The sequence below is a fragment of the Nesoenas mayeri genome (genome assembly GCF_963082525.1).
Source record: "Nesoenas mayeri genome assembly, chromosome: 2".
In the NCBI taxonomy this organism is placed as follows: domain Eukaryota; kingdom Metazoa; phylum Chordata; class Aves; order Columbiformes; family Columbidae; genus Nesoenas; species Nesoenas mayeri.
Window position 1 is genome coordinate 143,150,490 of NC_137543.1, and position 26,791 is coordinate 143,177,280.

A 26,791-nucleotide genomic window follows, 5' to 3' on the forward strand; every position below is an offset into this window, starting at 1 on the left:
GTCCCGCCTCTGCGGCCGCCGGGGATTGGTTGGCGGTCGACAGGGCGGTGCCGGCTCGGCTGTTACTATGGGAGCCAGACACGCCGCAGCGGGGCCGGAGGCGCTCCCAGGGCACGGGAAGGGCGGCAGCAAAGCCGGCGCGGAGGCCGCCCAGGGTGAGCAGCGCCATTACCCGCCCTGTCCCCGCTTACGTGCGGCCGCAGCGGTTTCCCCCGCGGTCAGAGCACGCTGTGCCGCAAGGTCCTTCTCCTGCTCCGCGGTTTCACGGCGTCTCGGAACCGCCACCCGCATCGCTGCCGGCAGGGGCCTGCGGTGGAGCGGCGTGTCCCTGTGCTACGGGACGGCAACGAGTTCGTGACGCTGCAGTAGCTCAGGCCAGACAAAACGTTGCTGACAGCGCTTTTTCTTTTTTTTCCCCCTTTTAGCATGAGAAACCTTAAACGCTGCTGAGTAGATTAAAGTAACAGGTTTTGTACTTCCACCCCTCCTGCACGTTAAGTGCCCCGAGGTTCCTTCGCTAAGGCGGAGCGGGGTTCGTGCTCTTCTGCTGACCCTGCCCAAGGTGCTGCCAAGTGAGAAAACCGCGGTAGCCAGGCAAGAGTTCCATATGCAAGAGCCTATAGTGCCGCATCGAAAAGGAGTTTGCTGTTCTAAAGTGCTTTATTATACACGGAAGAACTGACAGCCACGAGAACCACAAGCCCTTCCCCACCGTGACGAAGGCCGCGGACCAGCCGCAGCACCGCCCGGCCGAATCACACGGTGACGGCAGAAGGCCGCTGCCAGCGCAGGGCGGCAGGGCTCCCACCCCGGCACCGAACACCGCGGCCGGGGAACAAGCACAGCCCGACGCACCACTCCCTTGCCGGGCGCTTCTCTCTTCCCCGGCCGTGAGAGACCCCAGACCCTTCGGCTCTTCACCAGCCCTGGGGAAAGCCCGGCCCCACCTCGCAGCTCGCCCCTGCAAGACACCGTCCCAGCCGCCCCCTCCCGCCGCGGCTCCCACACCCACTCAGCTCACCCAAGGTGGGCGTACGTGATGACGCACAGAGTGACGCGCCGCCGCAGCCGTGTGGGCGTTGGGCCGGCCCCTCGCGCCGTGCGGCTGTTGGGCGGGGCGGGGCAGCGCCGATTGCCCGCCCCGTTCTGCTCCCCCACCCGACCGCTGGCCCGGGGCCGCTGCGGGCTGTGTGCGCCGGACGGGAACCGCGGGGACACCACCGCTGCCTGCCTGAGCCCTGGGTGCCCTGGGGGCTCGGCGGCGAGTCGAGGCCAGGCATGGGCTTGATATTTGCCAAGCTGTGGAGTCTCTTCGGTAACCAAGGTGGGCGCGGGGGCCCGAGCCGGCTGTGGGGAGGTGGGGCGGGCGGCGCGGCGGTGGTGAGGGGGCGAGCGGAGCCCGTGGGGCGGAGGGGGCCGCGGGCAGCCGTTGGAGGTCGGGGGCCTGCTCTGGCCGGCGATCTTCCCGTGCGGGTGCGCCCAGGCAAAAGTTGGGCTTCTCCCTCTGCAGCCCCTTGAGCGGGGATTCCGCGGCGCCTCATGCTTGAAGCCGCTTTGTTTCCCTGGCTGAGATGGTCCCCACAGCCCCCCCTGGCTGCTCCAGGCACTTGGCTTGCCCCGGGCAGCCCCTTCAAGCGCTGTGCTCTCGAGTTCGCAGGGTAGTGAATGCTGGTGCCGCTCGGGCATTTTTGTCATTGTTGTGGCGGCTGAAGCTTTGATGGACCGTGAAGGGCTTGTTTGTCTTTGTAGACCCTCTGCTCACAAGTCGGAGCCTGCTGTTAAAATCATGTTATTTTTATCTTTAATATCAAGAAAAAAAAAACACTGAACTTGTGTCGGGGCCTCTGAGGTAAAGATTTGTTTATGTTTTGGCAAAGATACTGCTTAAAATCAGTTAGTGACTCAAGAAAATCACTTCTCAAGCCAAGAATATAAAGGTCGTAAGAGGATAGATAGCTTTCTGTTCCCTCCTACTCAGTGCACCCGGCTGCACAATAATGGCTCATGCTCTAATTCAGAGTTCAAAACTTGTGGCTGTCACCACCTTTAGCTCAGACAGTTATCAGAAAAATAGGAAATTATGTTTTATCTATTTATTTATTTTCATTAATCATGTTTACGTAGCCTTTCTTGGCTAGAAAATAAAGGAGTCAAGGACTTTAGTGTTTTTCCTTGGGGCTCTGAGTTTGCAGCAGGCAAACTGATGTTGTTGTTGTGATTCTCTCATCAGGTTTCCAAATACACACTTCATTCCTTTTTTAAAGTTACTAAAAATGTAGTTAAGCTTTTTTTGTGCAACATGTTGTTGCTGGTGCAATTTTGCAAGTTTTAGGAGGCAGGTACACCTGGTATTCTGTTAGTAGTCTTGTTACTGTCAGGGCACATATCACAGTATCACAGTATGTCTGGGATTGGAAGGGACCTCAAAAGATCATCTAGTCCAATCCCCCTGCTGGAGCAGGAACGCCTAGGTGAGGTTGCACAGGAACATGTCCAGGCGGGTCTTGAATGTCTCCAGAGAAGGAGACTCCACAACCCCCCTGGGCAGCCTGTTCCAGTGTCTGTCACCCTTACTGAGAAGAAGTTTTTTCTCAAACTTAAGTGGAACCTCTTGTGTTCCAGCTTGATCCCATTACCCCTTGTCCTGTCATTGTTTGCCACTGAGAAGAGCCTGGCTCCATCCTCGTGGCACTCACCCTTTATATATTTATAAACATTAATAAGGTCACCCCTCAGTCTCCTCTTCTCCAAACTAAAGAGACCCGACTCCCTCAGCCTTTCCTCATAAGGGAGGTGCTCCACTCCCTTAATCATCTTGGTTGCCCTACGCTGGACCCTCTCTAGCAGTTCCCTGTCCTTCTTGAACTGAGGGGCCCAGAACTGGACACAGTATTCCAGATGTGGTCTCACCAGGGCAGAGTAGAGGAGAAGGAGGACCTCTCTTGATCTACTAACCACCCCCCTTGTTATACACCCCAGGATGCCATTGGCCTTCCTGGCCACAAGGGCACAGTGCTGGCTCATGGTCACCCTGTTGTCCACCAGGACCCCCAGGTCCCTTTCCCCTGCACTGCTCTCTAATATGTAATTTCCCAACCTATACTGGAACCTGGGGTTGTTCCTGCCCAAATGCAGGACTCTACACTTTCCCTTGTTAAATTTCATTAGGTTATTCCCCGCCCAACTCTCCAGCCTGTCCAGGTCCCGCTGGATGGCAGCACAGCCTTCTGGCGTGTCAGCCACTCCTCCCAGCTTAGTGTCATCAGCAAACTTGCTGATAGTACACTCTATTCCCTCGTCTAAATCGTTAATGAATATATTGAATAATATTGGCCCCAGTACTGACCCCTGAGGCACTCCACTAGATACTAGCCTCCAACTAGACTCCACACCATTGACTACCACATAACCCGTTCTAATTATGTAAATAACCGGGCAAAATCTCAGCATGTATACATATTAACATCTGCAGATCAAACTGTCTTTTCATGGGATGAGAGTGGGAGAGAGAGCTCAAGACCATTTATCTTTTCCCTGCATACCCTATTCCACTGTGGCCTTCCTGAAGTCTTCTGAATTTGTTGTTGATTTTGACTTGAATATTCTTATTTGTCTGAACTGGAAAGCCCATTTGGTAAGATACAAGGTTTCTCTCGTTCTCCAGAAAACTATTAAGTACTGTCTTCGTTTTCATCAAATATTGAAATCTGTGACACCTTTCCTTCTGTGAAGGACTCTGAAGAGACATGTATAAGCAGAGGACTATCAGGAGATAACTTCTTGTGGCTTTTAGTGCTGGTCAGTATGGTGCCTTCTGATGTCAATATTTATCTTCAGAAAGGAAGTAAGAGGTGCAGTTTCTTGGTTTGGTTTTCTGTGGTTTGTTTGTTTGCGGGGGTTGGGTGTTTGGTTTTGTGGGGGTTGTTTGTTTTTGTTAGTATACAACATTTGATTCTGTTGATTCCATTCCATTAGAGGAAAACATGCCCTTGTAACTGTCTATTAATTCGTGGAAGGAAAGTTACTCTTCATACATTTAAAATGTTAATAAAAATTAGTATCACAGTTAAGATAAAATGGCAGTACCATGACATACTTACCATTATACTTTAATCTCAAGAAGAAGCTTCTGGAGTGTGTTGGGGTCTTGTTTTGTTGTTCTTTTTGGTTTGGTTTGTTGGGTTTTTTTGTTGTTTGTATGTTTGTTTGCCCCCACTACTTTTGGTGACCATTGAGGAGGCAGTGAGTTTCTTTTCATGGCCAAAATTGAAATTCCAACGTAGATAATTATTTTAAAACATAATTTATTGACCTGTCTAGTGGGAAGTTATTCTCTGATTTCATGACCATTTTCCTCTAAATAATAATATTATTATTAATTAAAAAGGGAATTATTGAGTTTGTTTTGGTCACTCATCTAGTTATGTCAAATCTAGACAATTTTTTGGAGAGTTCATAGGCTAGCTCATGAAACTGCTTGCCGAGCAGACTAGCCCAGTAGCTTACACAATGCTTTTGACTATCTGGAGGGAACATTCTAAAGGTGCAAATAAACCCTTATGTGTGTGGAGTGTATCATCAGTTCACCATGGCTAGTATGGGTTGTGCCACAACTGTGGATTGTGTCTGAAGCACTTGATACTGACAAAATGAAAGGTTGAACAAAGCCAAGATTTATAAAGTAGTCTGTCTTCAGTCAAGTAGAGCATGGGTGAGAAGGTGTGCCTAAGTGCTAGAAGATACAGAACAGGAAATATTTGGCATTTCACTGGAGTATTGATTATGCAGTGCAGTTTTTCTTTACATAAATGTGAATAATAGCTGACCTGAAAATGCCAAATCTGAACGGTATTTGATTAATACTGTCTGGACATTGTTAAAGAAATATCTACAGGTGAGCTAGTATCTTCTCCCTATGAGTTGATGGTATGTTGGTAGCTTTCTGAAAAATGTACATCTTGAGATAACTAACATCTTAAAATAAGCACCATGCATTTTTGTGCTCAGGGTTCAGTGCAGTTAGAGTATGTGTGCTGTGCACAGAAGATTGAGTTCTAGTGGGAAAGCCTTGTGATGAAGGCACCTTACATCCTGCTAAAGCACTGAATGTCGATTTATTAATTTACACATCATGTTTACTGCTTTACGATTTGAATCTCCTACCATCCTTTCCAATGGCAAGGGTGAAGTAGGGGAAGGAAGGTTGAGAGGCTTGACCTAATCTGTTTCTAAAGACAATCAGCATTAAGTGTTTGTTGACTAATGCTATCTACTGACCTCTTCCAGCAGCATTTGTTACTACTGGTATTCCACTGTTGTAGCCCTGTGACTTGGGTAGCATCTGTTTGTTCCTACCAGGAACTTGAGCCAGTCTGTTTTCTGTTTCAACTTGGTATACATGCAGCAGAAGTTGTTCGAGTTGGTTCAGCCCATTTTGATTATAATTACCCATTTTGGTAAACCCATACTGGCTCATAGTGAAAAATGTAATGGTTAAAATAGTATTGTGTGGCTTTGACCTGTGCTAGGAACTTTTAGAAGAGGAAAGCCTTTAGCTATTTTTCCTGCTCCCCTGGCAGAATGCACTTGCTTTTCCATTGCAGTGCACCGTCTATTCTCCAAATCTGGTACGTGGGATTATGGAAGGAGAAAAGCTGCAGTGCAGAGCAGTTTGAGGAAACTGGGTGACGCCTGTGCTGATCTGTGAGTCAGTGACTGATGAAAGCGAGGAAGGCTAACAGCCTCTGCCCTGAGCTCAGTCTGTTAGGGAATATCTCTTTAGTTCTGTGGATATGTTTGGAAGGGTTCATTTTCAGTTTGAGTTTGGTAGTAGTCTTTATAAACAGTGGCTGGTTTCGTTTGGGTGGTAGTAGTGGACAAAATTGTTCCAAAATTGTTTAATATTCTTGTTTTCTGGTCTCCGTGCTTTTCAGTGCAGGGGTTAAAGATTGAAGGAGGGAGGACAATAAGCGTTTCTGTCTCTTTGAACTCTCAATATATATTGTCTCTTAATCTAGTAATTTAACAATGCAAAATAGAGATACTTTACTTAGAATAGAAGCAATTGGCTTAAAAATAGACTTTTGTCTTTTTTCTAGGCAATTTACTGATGGCTTCTTGGTTCTTTTTCCTTATGTTTGAAATTGACAAAAACCATTGCCTGAGTATTGTTTTCATTTAACACGTTGTGCCCTGCAGCCATTTAAAGTCTGGTTATAAAGTGTCAGAAGTTCAAAATGAGCTTATTTTTAAGAGTTATTTTTGAAATAAGTGTATGTTTAAAATACTAGAATTCAAAAATTACTGACTTATGCTATGATTCAGTACTCAAATGGCCCGGACTTCTAAGCAACATGTAGTAATATCAATAAATGGTGGAGCAACTAACTTGTTGCCTGTGTTAACATAAAGCTCAATAAAACTTGCTAGACTTATCATTCCATCAATACTATCAAGATTTCTTTTAATGAAACCATAAGGAAAAAAACAAGTGAATGTCAGCGACTGATAAAGGCAACTCTGACAATTGTCAATACTTTATTCCTTTGTGTGTGTGACTGGTAGAGTTCTTTAAGAAGTTCACAAATCTGTATTTTATTTTTTTTTAATTATAGTCTTTGAGGTTTCTCTAAATAAATGCAATAGGTATGGAACAGAAATAAGCTCCAAGTAAAGATGGTTAAACTTTTGGAAGTCTAAAATTTAGCTCACTTGGTCTTGCTGGCATTTCCCAGACTGTACAGTCAGGTTAACAGAGACCGTTATCCTGAAAGCCGAATGGATTTTGGTTCCAGTGACTATTAAAGGCTACTTTCTTGTAATCAAGTCTGGAAGTATAATTGTATCTAAACAGTTCTTTTGTGTTTAAAAGAAGACTAAGGCAGCTTTTAGTGTGCAGAATGAATCCTTGTATTTAAATGTCTTTAAACTTTAGTAAAATGCTATTCCTTCTGCCTCCCCTTTAGCAAACTTCTGTCTGCATTCTGTGTTCAGCCTTGAAGCCTCCAAAATCGTCATTCCTCAGAACTAGATGGGGGTTTTGTGTTTCACAGCCTCAAAAGTGTTGGTACCCTATACAGTATTAATGTCTTCTTTCAAATATATTGGAAGAACCTTGCTCATCATTGAAGTATTTAGAAATATTTTTATTTTTAATTTTCACCACTTAGAGGAAAAGGCAAAGTTGTGGGAATTCAAGCTTCAGTTTTGGGTCCTCTTACCACAGAAGAATGTAGAAGAGTAAGTGAAGAAAAGAGCACATTATGTCTTATTTCTAACATCTGCAAGATCATCTTCACTGTCATGTTATTTTGTAATACTAGACTGCCAGATTTTTTTTAAACAGTACTACGTATATCTTTTTGTTTTCTTTTAAAATGGTAGTCTAATACTGTCTTTAATTTTTCTTTTTTTGTGTGTGTGTGTTGTTTTTTGTTTTGTTTTGTTGTTGTTTTTTTCTCCCCTGCATATGCCTAGTTTTTCTACTTATTTTTTTCCACTCTTTCTACCTGATTTATAAAGGCTCTGCTCTTCTGCTTTGGCAACTTTGTTATGGATTTTCTTCTTCCTTTGCAAAGAATGTGGTGGACTGGGAAGATATTAACGAGTACAATCCAAACTGAGTTTGAATACCAGCCAGTAAAAGGGAGAAACTTGGGTTAGTCTGTAAGTACAGAATACAAATATGAGCATAAATCACTGCTTACGGTTTACTCCGTAATTCACCTTTTTTTAAATGTAGCATCTATCTTCTACTAGTCCCTCTTGTAAACAAGTATTGGTCTTGTTTTTACTTTTGTCTTTTGTTCTTACTTCAGCAGTTTTTAAGTTGTTGCAGTTTAAGCCCAGCTAGCAATCAAAACCACAATAGCTGCTCATTCACTCCCCTGCTCACCCCCAAATAGGGGAGTGAATCAAAAGTGAAGGAAGAAACTTGTGATTTCAGATAAAAACAGTTTAATAAAATAACAAAATAACAAATAATACTAATATACTACTAATAATAACAATGTATAAAATGGAAATAGAATATAAAAGATAGTCAATGCAATTCCTCATGAACTCTGTCCGTGCCAAGCACCCAGTCCCAGGAAGAGAGAGCACCCTGGGCCTGAACAGCTGATGCCGGGGAGAGAAAAAGGCAGAAAGGCCCAGAGGCCACCGCAAAATGGCAGAACAGCAAAAGGTCAAACAGAGAAACTCCACCAAAAGAGCAGAAACCAGAATGGGTCTCCATCTCCATAGCCAGAAAATCCAACTCTCATTAATTATGAAACGTGATGCTGCTGGCATGGAATATTCTCATTGATCAGCCTGAATGTCAGTCAAGGTCTGTCCCATCCATGCCCTCCTTCCCAGCTGCCTCACACCTTCACGCAGAGAGCCCAGAAAGACCTTGGCCACCAGACACCAACTAAGATAACAGTTAGGTTCTTACATAGTCTTCGTTCCAACTTACAAATGCTGAAAACTTACTTGGAGAAGAGCATTAATTCTGTTATCATCTTGTTCTCAAACTAAATCCAAACAGCAGCCATGCAAGCCATGAAAAATTAAAGTTTCTATCTGTATAATGAAAATTAACTTGCTTTCAGTCAAACCAGTGCATAAATTCATGTTTTTCCTGTAATGCACATATATAAGCAAAAATTCTGTAATCTAACCAAACTAGACAGAAATTCAACTTCTGAGTATGTTTGTAAGTGAAGAATTTTTCCATTACCATAGATGACAATTCTGAAAGCACCTGCCATTAACAAAGGTGAAAACGAGTTGTATGAGATACTGATGTATTTCATCATATTATTTTCATCCCCAAATCAACATCAATTAAGACTTGTATGACTGTTCCTTGTTTGTACTTATTCATTACTCTATAAAATACCATTTGACTGAGCTGTGCCTTTTATTTCCCATATAGTGTTGAACCATTCATGCCTCAGTGGCTTTCAAAAGCAGTCACCTCAATGGGAATTTTTTTTTCATTACTTTAAGTAGAGTGATGTTGTTTCATCCAATGCTTTTCTTATTCATTCCTAAGTAAGACTCTGTATTCTGATGTGAAGGTGGGAAAAAGCAGTTTAATACTGACTGGAATTCCTTTTCTTTTCCTCTTTGAAAATAACTCAAACAAAATGTTGAAAAAATAGAGTCATCTTCCAGACAATAGTTGACAATATGGCTGTTTTGAAAACAACAGAAGGGCATTTCTGTGTTTGAACTTTGAAAGCCCTTAAAACTGAAGAAGAGATGGACAGTCTAGCTATGTGAAATGGTTTATTAGAGTTGAAAGCAGAAGGGAGTAAGTACCATTTATGTATTGGGAAAGGTTATTAATTACTGATGCGGCTTCTTGCGGGGCTAAACTTATTACTGGATTTAAGGCCAGGAAAAGTTCTTTCCTTGGAATGCGTTGGCAGGATGCAGCAGTAGGGGCACAGATACAAGGAAATGCATTTCAGTGTTAGAGCTGTATCGCATAGCAAAACCTCTAAAAGTCCCAAGCAAGAGAATGTTTTATTACAGTCACTTTCAATATGAAAAGGTCTAGGTGGTTATATATATGTATATTAAAACTAACAAAAAACAGACAAATGAACCCCACTTTCATTCTTCCTTAAAACACCCACTTGCAGGCCAAAAACCCCACCAATCTGATATTTTTTGGTAGAACTTCTAACCTTATAATAATTTGTTGTAAGTCTTGTAGATATAATGTGCTATTTTAGAGGAAATCTTTAAGCTGTGAACCATGTTTTGCTTTGGAATAGGTGCCCTAGAATTTTAAATACAACCTCTTCCAAAGTGAGCCTATTCTCAGACTTTTAATGCAAATTTTACCTCTAGTATTCTTTTGTAAATTCTCTGTGCTCAAGTGATTTGCTTTTTTGTCGGTAAGCAGATAAGTATCTTCTAACTTGACACATATATCAAAAGAACCACCATTCTAGTTTGCTGGACTGCTGTATTTGAAATTCTAAGAAGGATTAACTACAGAGAAACCTATAAATTCTGGTGGGGTTTTTTTGTCGGTTTTGTTTGGTTTTATTTCTCCTCGACCTGGAAAAAGAACATCGCAGCATTTGGAAGATCACTATTCTGTAAGCTGGACTTTCAAGCAGGTCCAGGCAGGTGATCTCTCCCTTCTGCTTGGCGCTGGTGAGGCCTCACCTGGAGCAGCATGTCCAGTTCTGGGCTCCTCAGTACAAGAGAGATGTGGACATACTAGAGGAAGTCCAGAGAATGGCCACAAAGATCTTTAAGGGACTGAAGTATCTCACATATAAAAAAAAAAAAAAAAAAGATTGACAGAGCTGGGGCTGTGTAACCTTGAGAAGAAGAGGCTCAGAAGGGATCTTGTTAATGTATATAAATAACTGAACAGAGGTTGCAAAGAAGATGGAGCTCAGTGACAGGGCCAGAGGCTATGGGTACACACACAAACACAGGAGGTTCCCTCCAAACATCAGGAGATGCTTTTTCACTGTGAGCATGACTGAGCACTGGCACAGGTTTCACAGGGAGGTTGTCAACTCTTCATCCTTGGAGATACTCAAAAGCCATCTGGACATGGTCCTGGGCAACTGGCTCTAGGTAGCCCTACTTGAGCAGGGGGCTTGGACCAGATGACCTCCAGAAGTGTCTTCCAACCTCAACCCTACTGTTGTGTGGCTTTTCAGTTCAGAAATTGCATTGTTGGGATTTTTGATCTATGCACATTTTACTGTGCATAGCATATTACTGTGCGGATGATGGTGGGTGGTCCCTTAACAAGTGGTTATTACTGAGCCTTGAATGTTAGGCTAGTATTTTGTGTAGCCTTTGGATGTTTGGTGATGTTCTTAAGGTGCTATGAGTTATATTTTTTCATTGTACTTTTCTTTCCAAAACTGGATTTTTTTTAATGAAGTAATCATATTAGTGAGCATTCCTTTATGAAAACTTCCAGTACCGACTTTTCCTAAAACTGTAGTCTCAAGAGAAGATGAGGCTTTGTGGATTTTTTTTTTTTTCTTCTGTCCTGAAGTCATCAGTAGTCTTTGTAAGCTGTTAAAATAAGACAAACAAGCAGTTGCCTTCTTCAGTAAGGAAAAGTGATTAACCAGAATTCTAATTATTGTTGCTACTCAATTATTCTTGTCTTTTTTGTGTATATACAGAGCACAAAGTAATCATAGTGGGACTTGATAATGCTGGAAAGACTACTATTCTTTACCAATTGTAAGTATATGAACTGTTTTGTTTTTCTGTTTACATTTTAGTTTTTGTCACTGTTTGATCATTGAAACTTCAGCTTTGCAACCTGGCAGAATCTTTAAGGTTCTAAAGGATAAAGTGAAGGAACTGCAGTGTTTTAAAACTGAACTGTGAATTGAACAACAAAATTGTACATATAAACACAAAGTGATTTTGCAATCAAAGCCTATTTTTATTTCTAAACATAGAACTAATCCTGTCATCAAGAACTGCAGAGAAGAAAGTGATTTCTAAATTAATGGGAATTATAGCCACTCTGCAAAAATCTATAAGTGTTTCCATATGTTTCCAGATTCCAGTGTCTAAAATTTGTGATGGAAGATTCCTCAAGATAGTATTTCCTCTTGCCTAGATCCTACCTTAAGCATTTTCAATAGCGTCATTGCACCCAAACCTTGCCAACATTACAAGAATATCTATGATAAATTCAATAATTTTGGCAGGAACACAATTACTGTTGTAATTGTGGAAGAGGAGGAAGGTGTAGCCAAATTACTATGCATGTATTTGGATACAAAGACAGCAGAGGATGTTTTACAAAGAACCTTTTCCTAAGCACTTTTGACAAAGCTTGACGTTAGAACTGAGAATTTTTCAGCTATGTAAACAAACAATCCTTAGGAATTCATTTTAATATTGAGTTACTAAGTTGAGAGCTCTGATAAAATTGTATTCTGATTCATATTTTGGATAGTTTACTGTTCCCCTTATTTGGGATCCTTAGAAGAGCAACAAGTGTGTTTTAAGTATCTGTTAAAGAGTGTCCTTTAAAAAGAGAAGCCACTTATACCAAATGGATAAATGTCTGCATTTTAAGCCTTTTATGTGATTGTTTTTCATTTCTGATGTCTTTAAGCACGCTACAAAAGCACACTAGAACTTCATCAGCAGTTTTCAGTCCAAATTCAAATTGAATTAGTATTTTTACTAAAGAACTGGTTTAAATATTTACTTCATGTCTATAAAAAAATGAAATGTGTAACTTTTTGAAATATACCTAGTTTTTAAATCTTTCTATCAGAGGTAGACGTAATTACTTTTTCTGCAACAAATTTGTTGTAACTGAGCTGTGACAAGCATTGTGGGTTTTACTGGTTGGTCTTTATGGTGTGATATTGTTTCCTTTAGCTTAATGAATGAAGTGGTTCATACTTCTCCGACCATAGGAAGCAATGTAGAAGAAATAGTGGTGAAAAACACTCATTTCTTAATGTGGGATATTGGAGGACAAGAATCATTACGGTCGTCATGGAATACCTATTATTCAAACACAGAGGTATGAGAAGCTACTTTGAGATCTGGAAATTCAATAAGTTTGTTTGAAATTGTATTTTTTTTATTAGGAATATTGGTAGATTTTTATAAAGATTGCAGCCGTATTGTTCCTGAATCTTTTTGAGGAAGAAAAAACCCCAAAAAGTGTAAGGTGTCTCTGGTATGCAACCAATTTTTGGGTAACATCTGATGTATTTTTCCTGTGTACTTTACAGTAATGTTTGATCTGTGGCATAAAATGTGAAGTCAGACTTTTTTTCCTAGACAATGAAATGATATCAAAATATATTTCCAATCAAATGGGGCTTTTGCATGTTTTTTCAAGTAGATCAAAAAGAAAACTTTGCAATGTACTTTGCAGATTCAGTGAGGATTTGCAGGGGTTAACCTAACATCTGTATGTCTAGTCTGAAATGTTTCTGAAGTAATGGTAATTAAGGATGAGGAATGAAACTTTCTCTAGGCAGCAGTATTTAAAAAGCTCATCAGCTTGTGTCTTTTATCCAAAGGGTAAAGAAAAGTGTAGCTGTGCAGCACCCAGGAGATAACTGGCAAAGCTGCCATTGCTGGAAAGGTTGGAGTAGAACTTGGCAACAGTTGTCTTTTGGGGGTTTGTTTTTATGGCAGTCTTTTTGATGCAAGAGGTTATCAACAGAACATACACATAAAATCTCTGTAGCCTCACTTTGAGGCTTCTACATTGATGTAAAAGATTTTGGGCTTAATTTCTTACCATTTCTACTAAAAGTAGAGACCTCTTGTACATGTTACTCAGTATATAAGCATTCCATCCTCCTGTGAAATGTGTTTTTCTGCCTTATGACCCTCTTTGAGAAGGGAATTTAGAGTGATCCATCTCTGATGTTCAGAAACATTTTTGTTTACTGAAAGCCTGGTGATCATGCCTCAACCTTCATATCTAGTATTTTAAACTTATCTAGTATTTTAAACTTAAATTTTATCTGAAAAGTATGGTTACATTTAAGACACCCTCATATGAGGGTGAAGACACTTCTGCCCACATTGTCTGCTACAATAAGTTCTTGATATTTGTTCACTGAGAATCTTTTATTTTGTAATTTGGGGAGATGCATGTATTTGTTCTGTGTGGTTGGGGTGGGGGGTGTTGTTGTTTTATTTGGGTTTTTTTTCGATGTTGTTGTTGCTGGGGTTTTTTTAATCCTATTTGGCATGTTCTCCATAATGTTCTGGCTAGTGAGTGTTTGAAATCCAGTCCTTTCTAGCACTTGGAAAGAAGTACTTTTCCTTCACTTAGAAGCTTTGTCTGCTTGAAACAGTTGAGGAAGAAAAGGGATCTGTTTAATATGCTAATCCATAGCCTTCACAATGCAAATAATTCCTTTATTGTTCCTCCTCATCTGCTAGACATCTCAAAGTCACAGCAGCATTAAATTGACTTAGTTTTTTTATACTTTGTGATAATTTTCAAAGGGTAATGAATCTCCTTAATTTAAGGCAAAGTGATTTGAAGCATATGTTGGAAAAGTAGTGATGACTTCTTATCTTCCTTTTTTGTTACTATCTCTCTTTTCTGTTTCCTTATCTGTAAATTAAAGCAATCTAAATGAAATCTTTGAAGTAATGTAAAAATCCCCCCAATAAGCTTTCAGTGCATACCTGTCCTGATTAGTTTCAACTTAATATGGCTAGTTCTACAATTCTGTTTTAAGAGTCAGAGCATATTCTTACAGAAATGATATTGAGACATGCTTACAGACACAAGATTTGGGGGAAGAGGATAGGGGAGGGAGCTCTCATGGTTAAGTTATTGGGGGTGTGATTATTATAATAAAAAGAGTTCTAGTAAAAGAGTAAAGGGATGCGAAAGTATTCCTATCAAAAGTGACGGAGTCTCTCAGATGAATGTCATCTCATTGGTTTCCTCTCCAGGGTAGCGTGTGTTCCCTGTAATTTTTTTTTTTTTAGTAGTATCTGTATAGTTTTCATCAGAAAATGTTTGAGCTCCCTGCTAGTTGTTCTGACGTATGATGTTGTTAGCACAGCTTGGAGCACACTCTGAGCAGGGCAAGTGTTGGCCACTGATCAGTTGTTATGGTTTGTACACACCTACTGTTGTGTAATGCTTCCAAGCATTTACTTGAGCATTACCTACTACATAACACCATGTCCTTTTCCCTTCTGGTGTTAGGCTATACAATAGAAACTACAACGCAAGGGGCAGAAAGAGTGGGGTAAAAGAGAGTAATTTTCATACCAGTGGCAATCGCTTCCAATAGGAGACTAGATGTACCAGACCCCGTAGTGTCTCAGGATTCACAAGTGCACAGCCATGAAAGTAATGTGCCTGGCAGGAACAGTAAAAGTAAAATCATTGCTATAGCATCTCCAAATGCCCGGGTGGAATGGTGCAAAGTCATCATTGAGAACCCAACTGCAGAGGCCCTTTTCATGACAAAGGTTTAAGGTGTTATGCAACAACATAATGCTAAGAACTACAGGTACATAGCTTTCTGAGGTCTGATTTACTACTTTGAAATAACTTTTCTTACACCTTGGGAGTAAGATAGTACGAAACTGCTAAAAATGCTTCTTTGAAAATAGGGAATTTCAATTTCAGTTTTATAGTGTTCAGAGTATTCAAATAGTAATATTAATAGCTGTTTTCATTGATAACTATGTAGCAAGTTCGTCATCCACATTTTAAATGTAATCCATTATCTCTAGGTGCTTTTGGTACATACATCACTATTTTGCTTATGATGTAGGGCCTGAAAATCCACCACAGACATTTAGCCGTAGTAAATGAAAGTAGATCTTAATAGCACTATTGAAATGTGCAAGCACAATTTTTTATTTATTTTTTTTAACTTCATGTATGATACCCAGCGCTCTAGCAAAAGACTCTAACGATAAACCTTGTTCTATTTTCTACTGTGCTCTGAGAGTCTATGTCTGTCTTATAGGAAGACTTGTGCTAGTGGTCTCTTGAAAACTTGCTTTCTGTAATTTATACTTTGTACTGACATACTGTACTATTGTTTTTTCCCCTAGTTCATCATTCTTGTTGTTGACAGCATTGATAGAGAGCGACTTTCTATTACAAAAGAAGAACTTTATAGAATGCTGGCTCATGAGGTATGGTGGCGAGTTGGGATAGTAGTTTTCTTTTGTTGTAAACAGTCACATAATGTTATATGCTTCTTATGTTAGCAAAAATTCCTGTCACAAAAAAAAAATTTAGCCTAAATGTGTATGCATGCTAGTCACATTTTAAAACCATGTAAATTATAAATAAACAGGAAAATTATTATCAAACAACCTGCTAATAGGACTTGCTTGATTGTAATCAAATCACCCTTTACTTTGCAAATGCTGAACTTGTAAAATATCTTAAACTTCATATTAATGTAACTAAGTATTATTTTTCTCTACAACTAACTCTCTTCTTTCAATTAAATGGTTTACATTTCATTGAACTTTAAAAAAAAGAAATTAGAAAGTAGGCAATTCCATTTTTATTTTTATTTTTTTTTTAATCTAGTTCCTTAAAATTAAGGAGCATTTCTAATCCTATGGATAAATTGGTTTCAATTCAATTTCCTTCTGAATTATTTTGTTCATACTTTTATTAGTATGTCTTGTATTGAGGACTGTTCAACATTGGGTCAACTCCCTCAAACATCCTAAATTAACATCCACATTGGATTAGCCAAAGTACATTAAAACCTTCTGTGATCACTCTCAAGCTAAATTAGAGTTTTTTAAAATCTAAATATCTCTGTTCATTTTTGAAGTAAAAGTATTTAGTACAATGCAAGTAAGTCTGTGCAGTTCGTTTCTCTGAGGGATTTGCATTGTTTCAAATGAGTAAGTTTTTTACTTTGTAGTTTATGGTAATGTTGTTTGGGTCTGGTGGTAAGGAGCAAATATACTACCAAGAAAAGATGGAAAGATTACTTTTTGTGGTGAAGTTTTCACCTTGTAATTTATTAGTTTTCAGTGTTATAAACTCTTACGAGATTGTGGTCTACCATGTCCTGAAAACAGACCAAGACTGGATTACTTGTAGGAGTGAATTTTCAACTTTGGACTGTAAATATTTGGAGAAATAGTTTCAAAATTTTATATGCATTTAAATGTATTGGACATTTTTAATTGCAACTGTCAGCTTCCTGATTACTGCATTTGTTTACCCTTCTGCACTTGTAAAATCATACATCCCAGTTCTTGTCTCATTGCCGTGTGGAATCCTAATTTCATACAGAAACAAAACAACTTTTTATTAGTTTCTGTTTTTACTGAAGCTGTTGCAGCATTATTAGAGCTTCCTTTTTGCAATAACAGGATAAAAATTCCAATAATTTAAATAGCTTTCTCAAATTGTTACTGCTTTAATTACTATAGACTTTGTTTAATGAAGTTGAAAGTAATTTCCAGGGAATGACAGTAGCATTTTCCATTTGAATAGCAGCTAATATAGACTTTGGAATGTTATCCAGTAATAGTTCTACTGGCTGGATGGTTTGGAGCTTTATGAAATATATTTTAACAAGATTTTCATTAGTTAACATATGAACATGTGGTCAACACCAAAAGGATAGTTGTATAATATGTGATAGTTTGATTCTCTGTGGTGGAGAACACTTCTGAATAAATCGGTTTCTTGAGTCTTAGTGTAATTAATTTTTAATGCAGTAAGTCTGTTAAAACTCTGTGCTGCTGTGTAATTGTAGATTAGCTTGAAGAACTTCAGTTAACACAATAGCCTTTTAGTTCTTTATCATAACTATTATGAATACTCTAAATTACTTCTAGGATTTACAGAAGGCTGCAGTTCTCATCTTTGCAAACAAGCAGGACATGAAAGGTTGCATGACAGCTGCTGAGATATCTGCATACCTCACCCTTAGCTCCATAAAGGATCACCCGTGGCACATTCAGTCCTGTTGTGCTTTGACAGGAGAAGGGTAAATGCTTATGCTTGGTATAGTAAAGATGGTAAATGAGAATACTGCTTTAGAAGCTTATTGACACCAAAATGGATTTCCTGAAAGAACAGATTTTCTGAGCTTTGCAGTCAGAGGGACACTTTGAATTTTTCCTTTTCTTTGTTGAATCTTGTGGGGTTTTTTGCATTGCTCAAACTCCAAATTTGGATGAAAATGCCAATACCCTCCCTGCACCCAAATATAGAGCTGTTGGCATAACTGTTTACTCTCTGTGCACGGCCCTCTCTTTCTGGGTGGCTTTGTGTAGTTAAAGAAAAAAGCTGCTCTAGTCTTCCTTTGCATTCTGATCTGCTATAATCTTCTAAGGGTGGTGGTGAGTTGGTTTTGTGGTTTTTTTGGTTGGTTGTTTTTTTTCGATAAGCATTCAAATGTAGTTTGGATTAAAAGGCACATAGATCTGGCATAAAAGAAAATTGTGAAACTTCTGTACCTTATGCCAGCAATTACTAAAATGAAAAGCTGAGCTTTACATGTGTCTATAAAGATAAAAAAATATTTTTGGATGCCTGTAATGAGTTGGATAGTGTCTTGCTTACATGATTTGAAGTGTGCTAATTTTTCATCTTGATTCTTAAGGCAGTCTTCTAATGTGTCACAGTTAGAGGCTTTTTTCAGCTGTGTTGTACAACCTTTACATTTTTCTGGTCTTATGACGTCAAAAATAGTGAATCCAACTGAGTACTTGAGAAGTGAGAGCATCTTCTGCACTTCTAGCATTAAGTATTTTCCATTGTAATGGAGGTGTCTTGTAGATTGATCAGTAGCATTCACTTCTTTAGGGTGGGATGTGTTAGTGAAAGTGAACTGTTTTTTTGATTGAGTCTTTGGATTGTATTGTTTCATTCCAAGAGTCAACTCTGCTTTCCTACTACCAGTTTTGCCAAAGTCACTTTTCTGTACTAACTTAGATCTTCATTAAGTTGGCATTTGGAGAAAGATAGAAATTAATGAATATGAATTTTACTTTAGAAACGTTTGTCATCCTAGTCTGCCTCTTTCTTATTTAAAAAAAGAAGAATAATTAGAATAATTAAAACTGTGACTGAAGTGAGACCATAAAACTCATAAAAAATTCCCAGAGTTACACTACTGAGCTGAAGCTTCCTTGGGAGGATCTGGCTGAAGACTAGGGAGATTGGCCCTGTGCGAGTGAAGATAGAACTCTTGGATAGCTATGTTGTCATATACTGTACAAAGGTAAAGTTTAAAGATGGTGTAAGCTAGGCAACTGGGTCCCTAGAACATCAAAGAAAAGCGAAAACTTTTAAATAGAGATGCAGATTAGATCTCATGCAGTCTTGGTGTTAAATAAAAATATATTTTATTTTTGTTGTGGGCTTTTGGAATTCTTAATACACTGTATTTTCATGAACCGGTTCAGTCTGGGTACCTGTCCTTTGTCTTTTAGTATTAGCATGTAAAGGTAGCTTTCAAGTAGGCTGTCTTTCATGGGAAACCTATAAAAAAATCCAACAAAACAAAACACCACCAACAAAAAAAACTTATTTGGTTCCCAATACTTATGAGTAAGCATGTTAAGAATAGTGTCTTTTAGATTTACAAGGGAAAAAAATGGAAGGAGTGTAAAGCTTCAGTAAAATAGCATGCTTGACCATCTTCTCATGGTTAAAGCATAAGCAGACTTGGTTTAAAACACCATTTACTCTATTCAAGTTTCAATCCCAGTTCCAGCTGACTTTAAGTAGATGTTTTTAAATGTGAAAACAAGTAGAAAATTCTTCAAAGAAGTTGGAATAGAACCAGTACCAACATAATATCTCTTATCTTTCAGATTATGCCAAGGCTTGGAGTGGATGTCCTCCCGTATTGGAGTGAGATAGCTTCTTTTTTTTCCCCAAAAGAAGAGACTTCTATTTATCCTGTGAACATGTACATTTTTCTGTACTTCTGGCTGCTGAGACAGTGACCATGTTTAATTTATATCAGCCAAACCCCATGCTGTACTTGAATCAAGTGCAGTTGAACTGAAACACAAAGTATTTTCTTAACTTTTTTTAATACACTAATCTTCAACTAGATGAACGTATGTGAATCTGTTTTTAAACATTGATATTCCTCTGAATATGTATTCTAACTTTTTAAATGATAGCTTTTAAAAATCTGTTTTCTCATCGTCAATATTTCATACTTTCTCTTTCTAAATACCTTATATAACTTAATAACATCAATGAATGCAGTTTGTTTAATAATGAGAAAGTAGTGAGTAGATTGACTTTACTCTGGCATAGCTTTAGCCCCTAAGGATAACCGTATCTCCATCTGGGCTTCCTGGAACATCACTAAAGTTCCAGCCAGCACAGGAATTAATAGTTATGAATGCAAATTTTTAAATGCTGAACAAGTTAGTTATAGTTAATATTGTGCTGGCTTTCAACCTGGTACATAATGGAACTTCTGCCTTAAATCTATTTCATTCTCAGTTTCTCTGATAAGTAGTTCTAGGATATAATTCTTTTACTTGAAAATGCATCTCTGTACAGTGGATAGAAATTTTCTTTAAAGTGCTGATTTAGTCATTTAGAACTTGAATACCTTTCTAAAAACAATCCTCTTGATAATTAAATTTGGAATCATGACAGCCAGTGTTATGTGTAGACTTGCTGTAATCTGTAAAAATTTTAAATACTGTATACATGAGCCTTCCTTACATTTTAGTGAGAGTGTTGTTTTCTAAATGAATGCAAGATCAAAAGGGAAGCCAGATTTATAAACAGAACAAAATAATGGTGCTGTATCTGCAGATTTCAGAGTGAAGCTAATCTTGACATTTATTTACATACTATCAAATATGTTTTCAGATTCTATTGCAAAGAAAGTATTTTGCCTTAGTTTTTGTTTTTAGTCTTATTTGCAGGAGCTGGGAACTTTTGATGATGTTTGAATTAACTTAATTCACCTGAAATTTAGGAAGTAAAAGCTGAAAAAGTAAAAATCTTCCACTTGAAAAACAGGTGTTGAAAGACTGGACCTTACTCTCAATTTGAAGGGAATGAAGTTAAATCTGTAAAGAGAATCTAAAGCTACGGATGAGGTTAATTGAGGACATTAGAAGAAAAAAAAAGTGGCAGACACCCAGTTCCTAGTGGAATCTCAGCAGCACTCAAGGATCTAACCTGCATAAATGTTTGTCAGGCTTTCCAGAAGCACCATCATGCACTTTTGTGTGCCTAAAACCCATGTAGCCAGGTTACTGGAACCATTATGCTAATTGACTAGAATCCTTCAACGACAAAATGTTTTTGATAAATGTTGTTTTAATAATTCAAGCACACTGAGTTTTCTTTAATAAAATTTTAAGTTTTATAAATGAAATTTGTTTCCATTTTTATTTGAACAAAGCGTAATGAAATTTTAAAAGTATCAGCAAATAATGTCATGTTTAATGTCATGTTAAAAAGAAGACTGAATAGATTTGGAATCAGTGATTGGTTGAATAAAGTTACATATTAATGCTGGTTAGTCACATTTAGGGGAAAGACTATGTTGAGTGTCAAGTCAAAATGCTCAGAAAATAATTTGCATCAGTGAAAAGTAGTTTTTAAAGAAAAAAAATGAATATAAGGCAAGGTTAAAATCTAGTATTAAAGCTTCTTGCTCTGGTGTTCAAGCTCACTGTTTTAATGTGTGAAAATAAGATTTGTTTTCTTCTTAGGGAAGAAAATTATAAATGAAAAAATAAAATAATACTGTGAATGAGGTTTCTTGTTTGGTGACTTAATCATTTCAGTTCATAAGGTAGGTTTATTTTTATGTAGTTCAAAATGTATTCCAGAATATTCATAAAAAGCACTAGCTGGATGAGTAGCCCTTTGACTATTAAAAAAAAAAGAGGCAGCAAGCATGATTTTATGTTTAACACTGTCCAGGTAAAACCATTTGTAAATGTATAGTTTGATAACTAAATCCAGTCTCACCTGAGGTAATACATCTAAGTTTGATTAAGAGAAATGGTCATATTGTAGACCTTAGAAGATCAGAATAATGAAAATTTGCTTTTAATTCCTTAACACTTCTGGCCTTTGAGTACCTTTACAGAAGGAAACATTCTTTTTACAACAGCTATAATTTTGATCACCCTACTGCTTCATTTTCTACAAGTTTTCCATTTATGTTATCAGTTTTTTTTCTAGTCATTTATGCTGTGGGTTGGGTTTTTTTTTAAAAAAGGCTTTGTGTGGAATTTTGGGATGTTTGTTTTTTATCACCTTCAGAGCCTGTTAAACTGAAATGATTTTGATTGCAAGATCAAAAATTGTTATTACAACGGGGTGCTTTAGAACACTTCATGTGTCTTTGCACTGCCAAACACTGCATAATTTTTGTTAATCTGTATGTCGTAAATATTGCAGGTAGTTTTTGCACTTTGAAAATATTCTGCATTTAATATACTGTTCACAAAAAACACTGTTAATCATCTTCTCAGAGGAAATTACTAATGAAAGGAAATGTTTAACAACTTTCCCAAGTAAAATATCACAAAGATTTTTCTCCTGAATTATCAGTTTTAATCAAAATACAGGATACTGTAATAAAGTAATTGATATGCATATTAGTCTGATTTATAGAATCAGACCCATTGTGTTAAAATAATGCATAATATTATGAGAGAAATAGTTCTGATTTGTGTAGCAAGCTCTATGAGCATGCATCTTTGAGTGATTTTTGTCATGCTTGCATGAGGTTGGCAGGATCTGCTTTTTTAAAGTAGTCTTTGCAGACTTTTAAGCTCTTTTGCATAATTGAATTTGCCTGGTTTATTTGAAGTGGAATTAGTTTTACAATAAGAATTCTCCCTCCCCCCAGCTTTTCCCTGATGTTTTTCTCTGTAAGCTAACTGTTATTACTAAGTAGATCCAGTAATCATTTTAATGTTTCCCTCCCCATTAATCGTTTTAAGACTGAATAAAGCCTTATTGCATAAATAACTGCTAGAAAAAATAAGCTGGCTAACTGAGTAGTGAGTGTACTATCTTTCCTATCTTATTTTGTCTAACTTCTACCTGCTTCAATAACCTGTGAAAACCATTTACTAAGGGAAAAAATACGTTTGGTACTTATAAAAAGCTGATTTTCATTTTGTACCAGATAGCGTATTGAAGTGGGTCATTTGTAGTTGAGAAGGAAAGTTTTATTTCCTTTCTTTACCCTTCAGTTCACAATTACTGTAGCTTGCAAATATTGAAGTGTTCTATATTATGATTTTATATATTGAATTTTTGAAAAGTTCATTTGCTCCTCGTAAACAGAAACTCCCCCCGTAAAGCATACAATTTGAATTTTTTCCACTTTTGAAAATAAAATTCTACAGTCACACTAGTAGTCACTTCAATATGTAAATATTCTAACAGATGCTAAAAAAGGGTTTGGGACTGGGAAAAAAATCTGAAAAAATATTCAAGTGTTCAATTTTTTTGTGGTCTTAAAATAATTTTTTAAAATACTTTCACCTGTGTTCTGGGTTTTTTTTGTTTGCTTTTAAAAAAAAAGCTTGTAAACAAACCGTGACTTGTAGACAAATATTTACAGACAGATCAGTAATTAGTGGTGAGTTGTGAATACGGGGCTGGGGGGTGGGAAGTACAGCCAGTTGAATTCCTGTTTTTCTGTTTGATGCCAACACTATTTCATAAGAACAGGCTTTAAACAGGAAATACTTTTTCAGTGTGTTTCCCTCGTGTGTTTATTTTGACCTTCTAATGTAGCATGTTTCTTTTTTCCTCAGTAATTCCAAAAATCTTCCCAAAGAATAAAGGATACTGTTCTCAAAGCAGAAGGGCCAGAGTAGCAAAAGAAGTGTGTGCCTATATTTACCTGCAATTACTGAGACATGATCTGTCTCTTGCATAGGAATACACTTCCTGAAACACTAAAAAAAGTTTCCTTCCAGAAACCGTACTTTTTATCACATTTAGAAAACAAATCTAGAAACCTCACATGCTTGTTGGCTTTACTTCCGTAAGTTTATGGAAAGATAAGCGTATGTTAAATGAAGAGAAAACTTTGCAGATACAAGCCAACTAATTATGGAATTGGGGGTAGTTCAGAACTTCTGTAAGGCTACACAAACGTCTCTGTAGGTAGTCAGGTCTGACATGAAACTGCATTGTTTTCAGAAAAAGCAAAGCTGGAACATGTGAGCTTTCATAGGCACAAAAGTTCTCCGTTTGGCTGAATGATATCTTCATATAATTCACTTCACTGCCCTGAGGTGTCGTTGCCTTGTACTCTCTTGTCTAAAGATGCTGACAAAGGCATGTGAGGTCCTGAACAAAACATTGATCATATGCTACAGGTTTTACCAAGAAAGCTGCATTTTTCTCATACATCTGTTTTGCTAAATCCATTTTATCTGTGTTTGTGTTCAAGCCCAGAGCAGTCTCCATTTCCAAGACACTGCTGCCATTTTGTCTGGAGATCTTTGGAGTCTGCTAGCTGGATGTTCTGCAGAACCTGGACAACAGTGGCTGGCATAGGAGCACAGATTTCCTGAAATTTAACCAGTCAGGCTGTTATAACACTTGGGCTCCATACACAGCTTCCTACAATGTCTGTGGGCACTAGCAGTTTGCAAGTTTTAATCTTTGCAAGTTCCTCTATATCAAATGTAAGGCTTACTAGTCACCACTGGGGGTTTTCTTGTGAAATGCAGGCTGTTACCGTGAGCTTGCAGGAGACCTTTTTTTTTTTTCCTGTAAATAGCAAATTTCACAAGTATAATATTGCAGAGATTTATTAGTATTTTTTCAGCAGCGGTGTTGATCTATTTTCAAATTGCTGATTGTGCCATGCAAGCATATGCTATGTTTCAGTTCAAGAAATTAAGGTGTCTTATACAGATTTATATTACACTGCTGCAAATGAGTTGGCATGTGGCTTTATATTTGTTTTATTTTTTGGAGTTCCTGGCCTAGGTGGTAAAGAGCCTCAGAATCCCCAAGCCAGTGATTCTTCTCAGCCATTTCAACGCACTGCACACAGTCATGAGACGAAGACTTGGGCAGAGCTAATCATATTTTTTTCTTTTTCTATCAAAATAAAATTGAAGAGTTGTTCTGTTAAATTTTGGGTATTTGTATTCAAGTATTGGGTACTTGTATTCAAGTACTGGTGCTAAATGATTTGGTAACACTGTCACTTTCGGTCTAGGGGTCGAGGAGAGTGTTTCATGTTCAGTCCTTTGACAGGGACAGAATCAGAGCTTCTATCCTGTGCAACTGTAGCCAGTTCACCAAACATGTTGGTTGAACACCATCTTCCTTTTATCCCAGCAGAAGCTCCAATTTTAATCCTGAAGAGCCTTTCAGCTGTGGGAAGCATGGGTCTTTGTTTGTTTTAGCAAAGGGTGTTTGCTTTGGTGGATGATTCCTTTTCAAAGTAAGAGCAAAACAAATCCAAATGGAAGAGAAGGGAAAAAGTTTGGATATTTGTGTGTACATTTCTCTGATGCTGAGCGTTTAGCTGAGTTTGCCCTTTCCTTTTGTAGACTCTGCTGTGTGAAGGAGCCTGGAAGGCAACAGTGAAGAGAGCAAATGTGAAAAATGTGGCTGCAATACCAACACTAGCAATAGGAACTTGCATCTTGGAACAAACTTTATTGTTTTCTAAAGTTAACTTGATGGTCTTTCAACATTGAGTGTTTCTATATTTTACTTCCTAGGGCAGAGCAATAGGAAGGTGCATTCTGTCTGTACAGTATGTGGGGCACACTGTTCCAAACTAAGTTTCTGCACTGCTCAAGATGCAGGCAGCAGAATGAGACTCTGAGAAGGTTAATGCTTCATGTAAATGATGTATCGAAAAGAAAGTTCTGACACTGAGCTGAGATTTCATAATATCAGCTGTGATGCAACTTTGCTTTTTTCTGACTTTCTCTATTTCTGGGACCACAGACACCTCATTCTTTTTTATCACTGTATTGGCTGTTCATGGCTACATGTGGTTTATAGCAGTGTAGATCTTATACTCTGTTGAGGTATCCAGGAAATGAAAAGGCTTTTCATATGGCTGAGTAGCTCAGAAGAAGGCTGTGTGTCATAAAAGTGAGGCTTAAATTCTCAACTCAATATTTTTGCTGGGCATTTAACTGAAATTTACTGTAGAAAATTGTAGAGTTATTCTAAAATTAAACTGTTACCCATCTGGTCCCTGATAAAACAGTTGTGCTGCTCTTCAGTTAGGTTTGTTTCTTGATAGTTGTGCTAATCTTAAATTGATTTTTGTTTGTTTGTTTGTTTGTTTTTTTATGCATAGGGATAAGCATTTCATATAGAAAAATTTCCTGTATGTAACTGTGAAGACAATAGTCTGTTCCTCCATTTGTACACCAGTATGTGTCCCCTAGATGGCAGGAAAGGATCACTTTAGCCGTGCCAAGCCTGCATTAACTCATGTGCTCAGCATTGACCTGAGGGACTTTAAAAATACCTCAGTAAAACTAAGTTATTGTGTATCACTAGCTAAATTGTGAGGACCATGCTTAGATAAAATCAAGTAAGCACAGAGGGATGGGAGGGAAGCTGATGATGAGGTTTGAATAAATCTGAAACGTAGTGCTGTAGCTTCCAAGCATTTTGTGTTCATGATTTGTGGTTAAAATTATATGCCACACCTTTTATTGTTGTTCCGTCGAGAATGGAGACAAGAAAATTAATACAATTCCTGACATATTTAACTTTTATTATAACCTCTGTCTGCTGTCCACGACAAGAAAATAATTATTGAGCTTTGGTTGCGTGGCAGTTGTTTCTCTGAGGCTCTGCACAGTGGTATTACTGCTCCTCAGAAATGGCAAGGCAAATACTTATAACATTTGGGATCTATACAATTTGAACTGTCAGTTATACCTCTAAAACATACCTTGCCTTATGCTTAGCTGTGGTTATGATTTCTAGTCTTCCCTTTATACTTATTACATATGAAGGCAAAGTTCAGGTAAAATGGCAGTTGCTTTGCAATGTTTAGATTATCTTTAATGGCAAGCAGAGCTCAGGATAGCAGTGGTCCCAATGTGCAGTACCACCAAGTCTTTCACTGCCCATGTCGTTTCTGTTGCAGTTGCTGCAATGCATGTCTTGTGTGAAACACTGCTTAATTTTGAGTATTTTGTCCAATTGGTGCTAAAATGATTCAGTTTTAATCAAAATGAATGAAATTAGAGACCTAAAGAACGTAGAGTGGTACCAAATGTTCCAGGCTTCATGAAAATAAGTGAAATATCTGAAGCAGTTGTTCCTGCAAGATTTTTCTTT

General features: G+C 38.2%; 1 protein-coding gene across 1 annotated transcript; it reads left to right on the top strand.

Moving 5' to 3' along the window:
* The first annotated feature begins 1,187 nt into the window (after positions 1 to 1,187).
* Positions 1,188 to 20,801, top strand: ARL5B (ARF like GTPase 5B). The gene is made up of 6 exons (XM_080339717.1): positions 1,188 to 1,324; positions 11,160 to 11,220; positions 12,385 to 12,532; positions 15,565 to 15,648; positions 17,329 to 17,480; positions 19,315 to 20,801. The coding sequence occupies exons 1-6, from the start codon at positions 1,279 to 1,281 to the stop codon at positions 19,361 to 19,363; spliced, it is 540 nt and encodes a 179-aa protein (XP_080195843.1). The 5' UTR covers positions 1,188 to 1,278; the 3' UTR covers positions 19,364 to 20,801.
* The last annotated feature ends 5,990 nt before the right edge of the window (positions 20,802 to 26,791 follow it).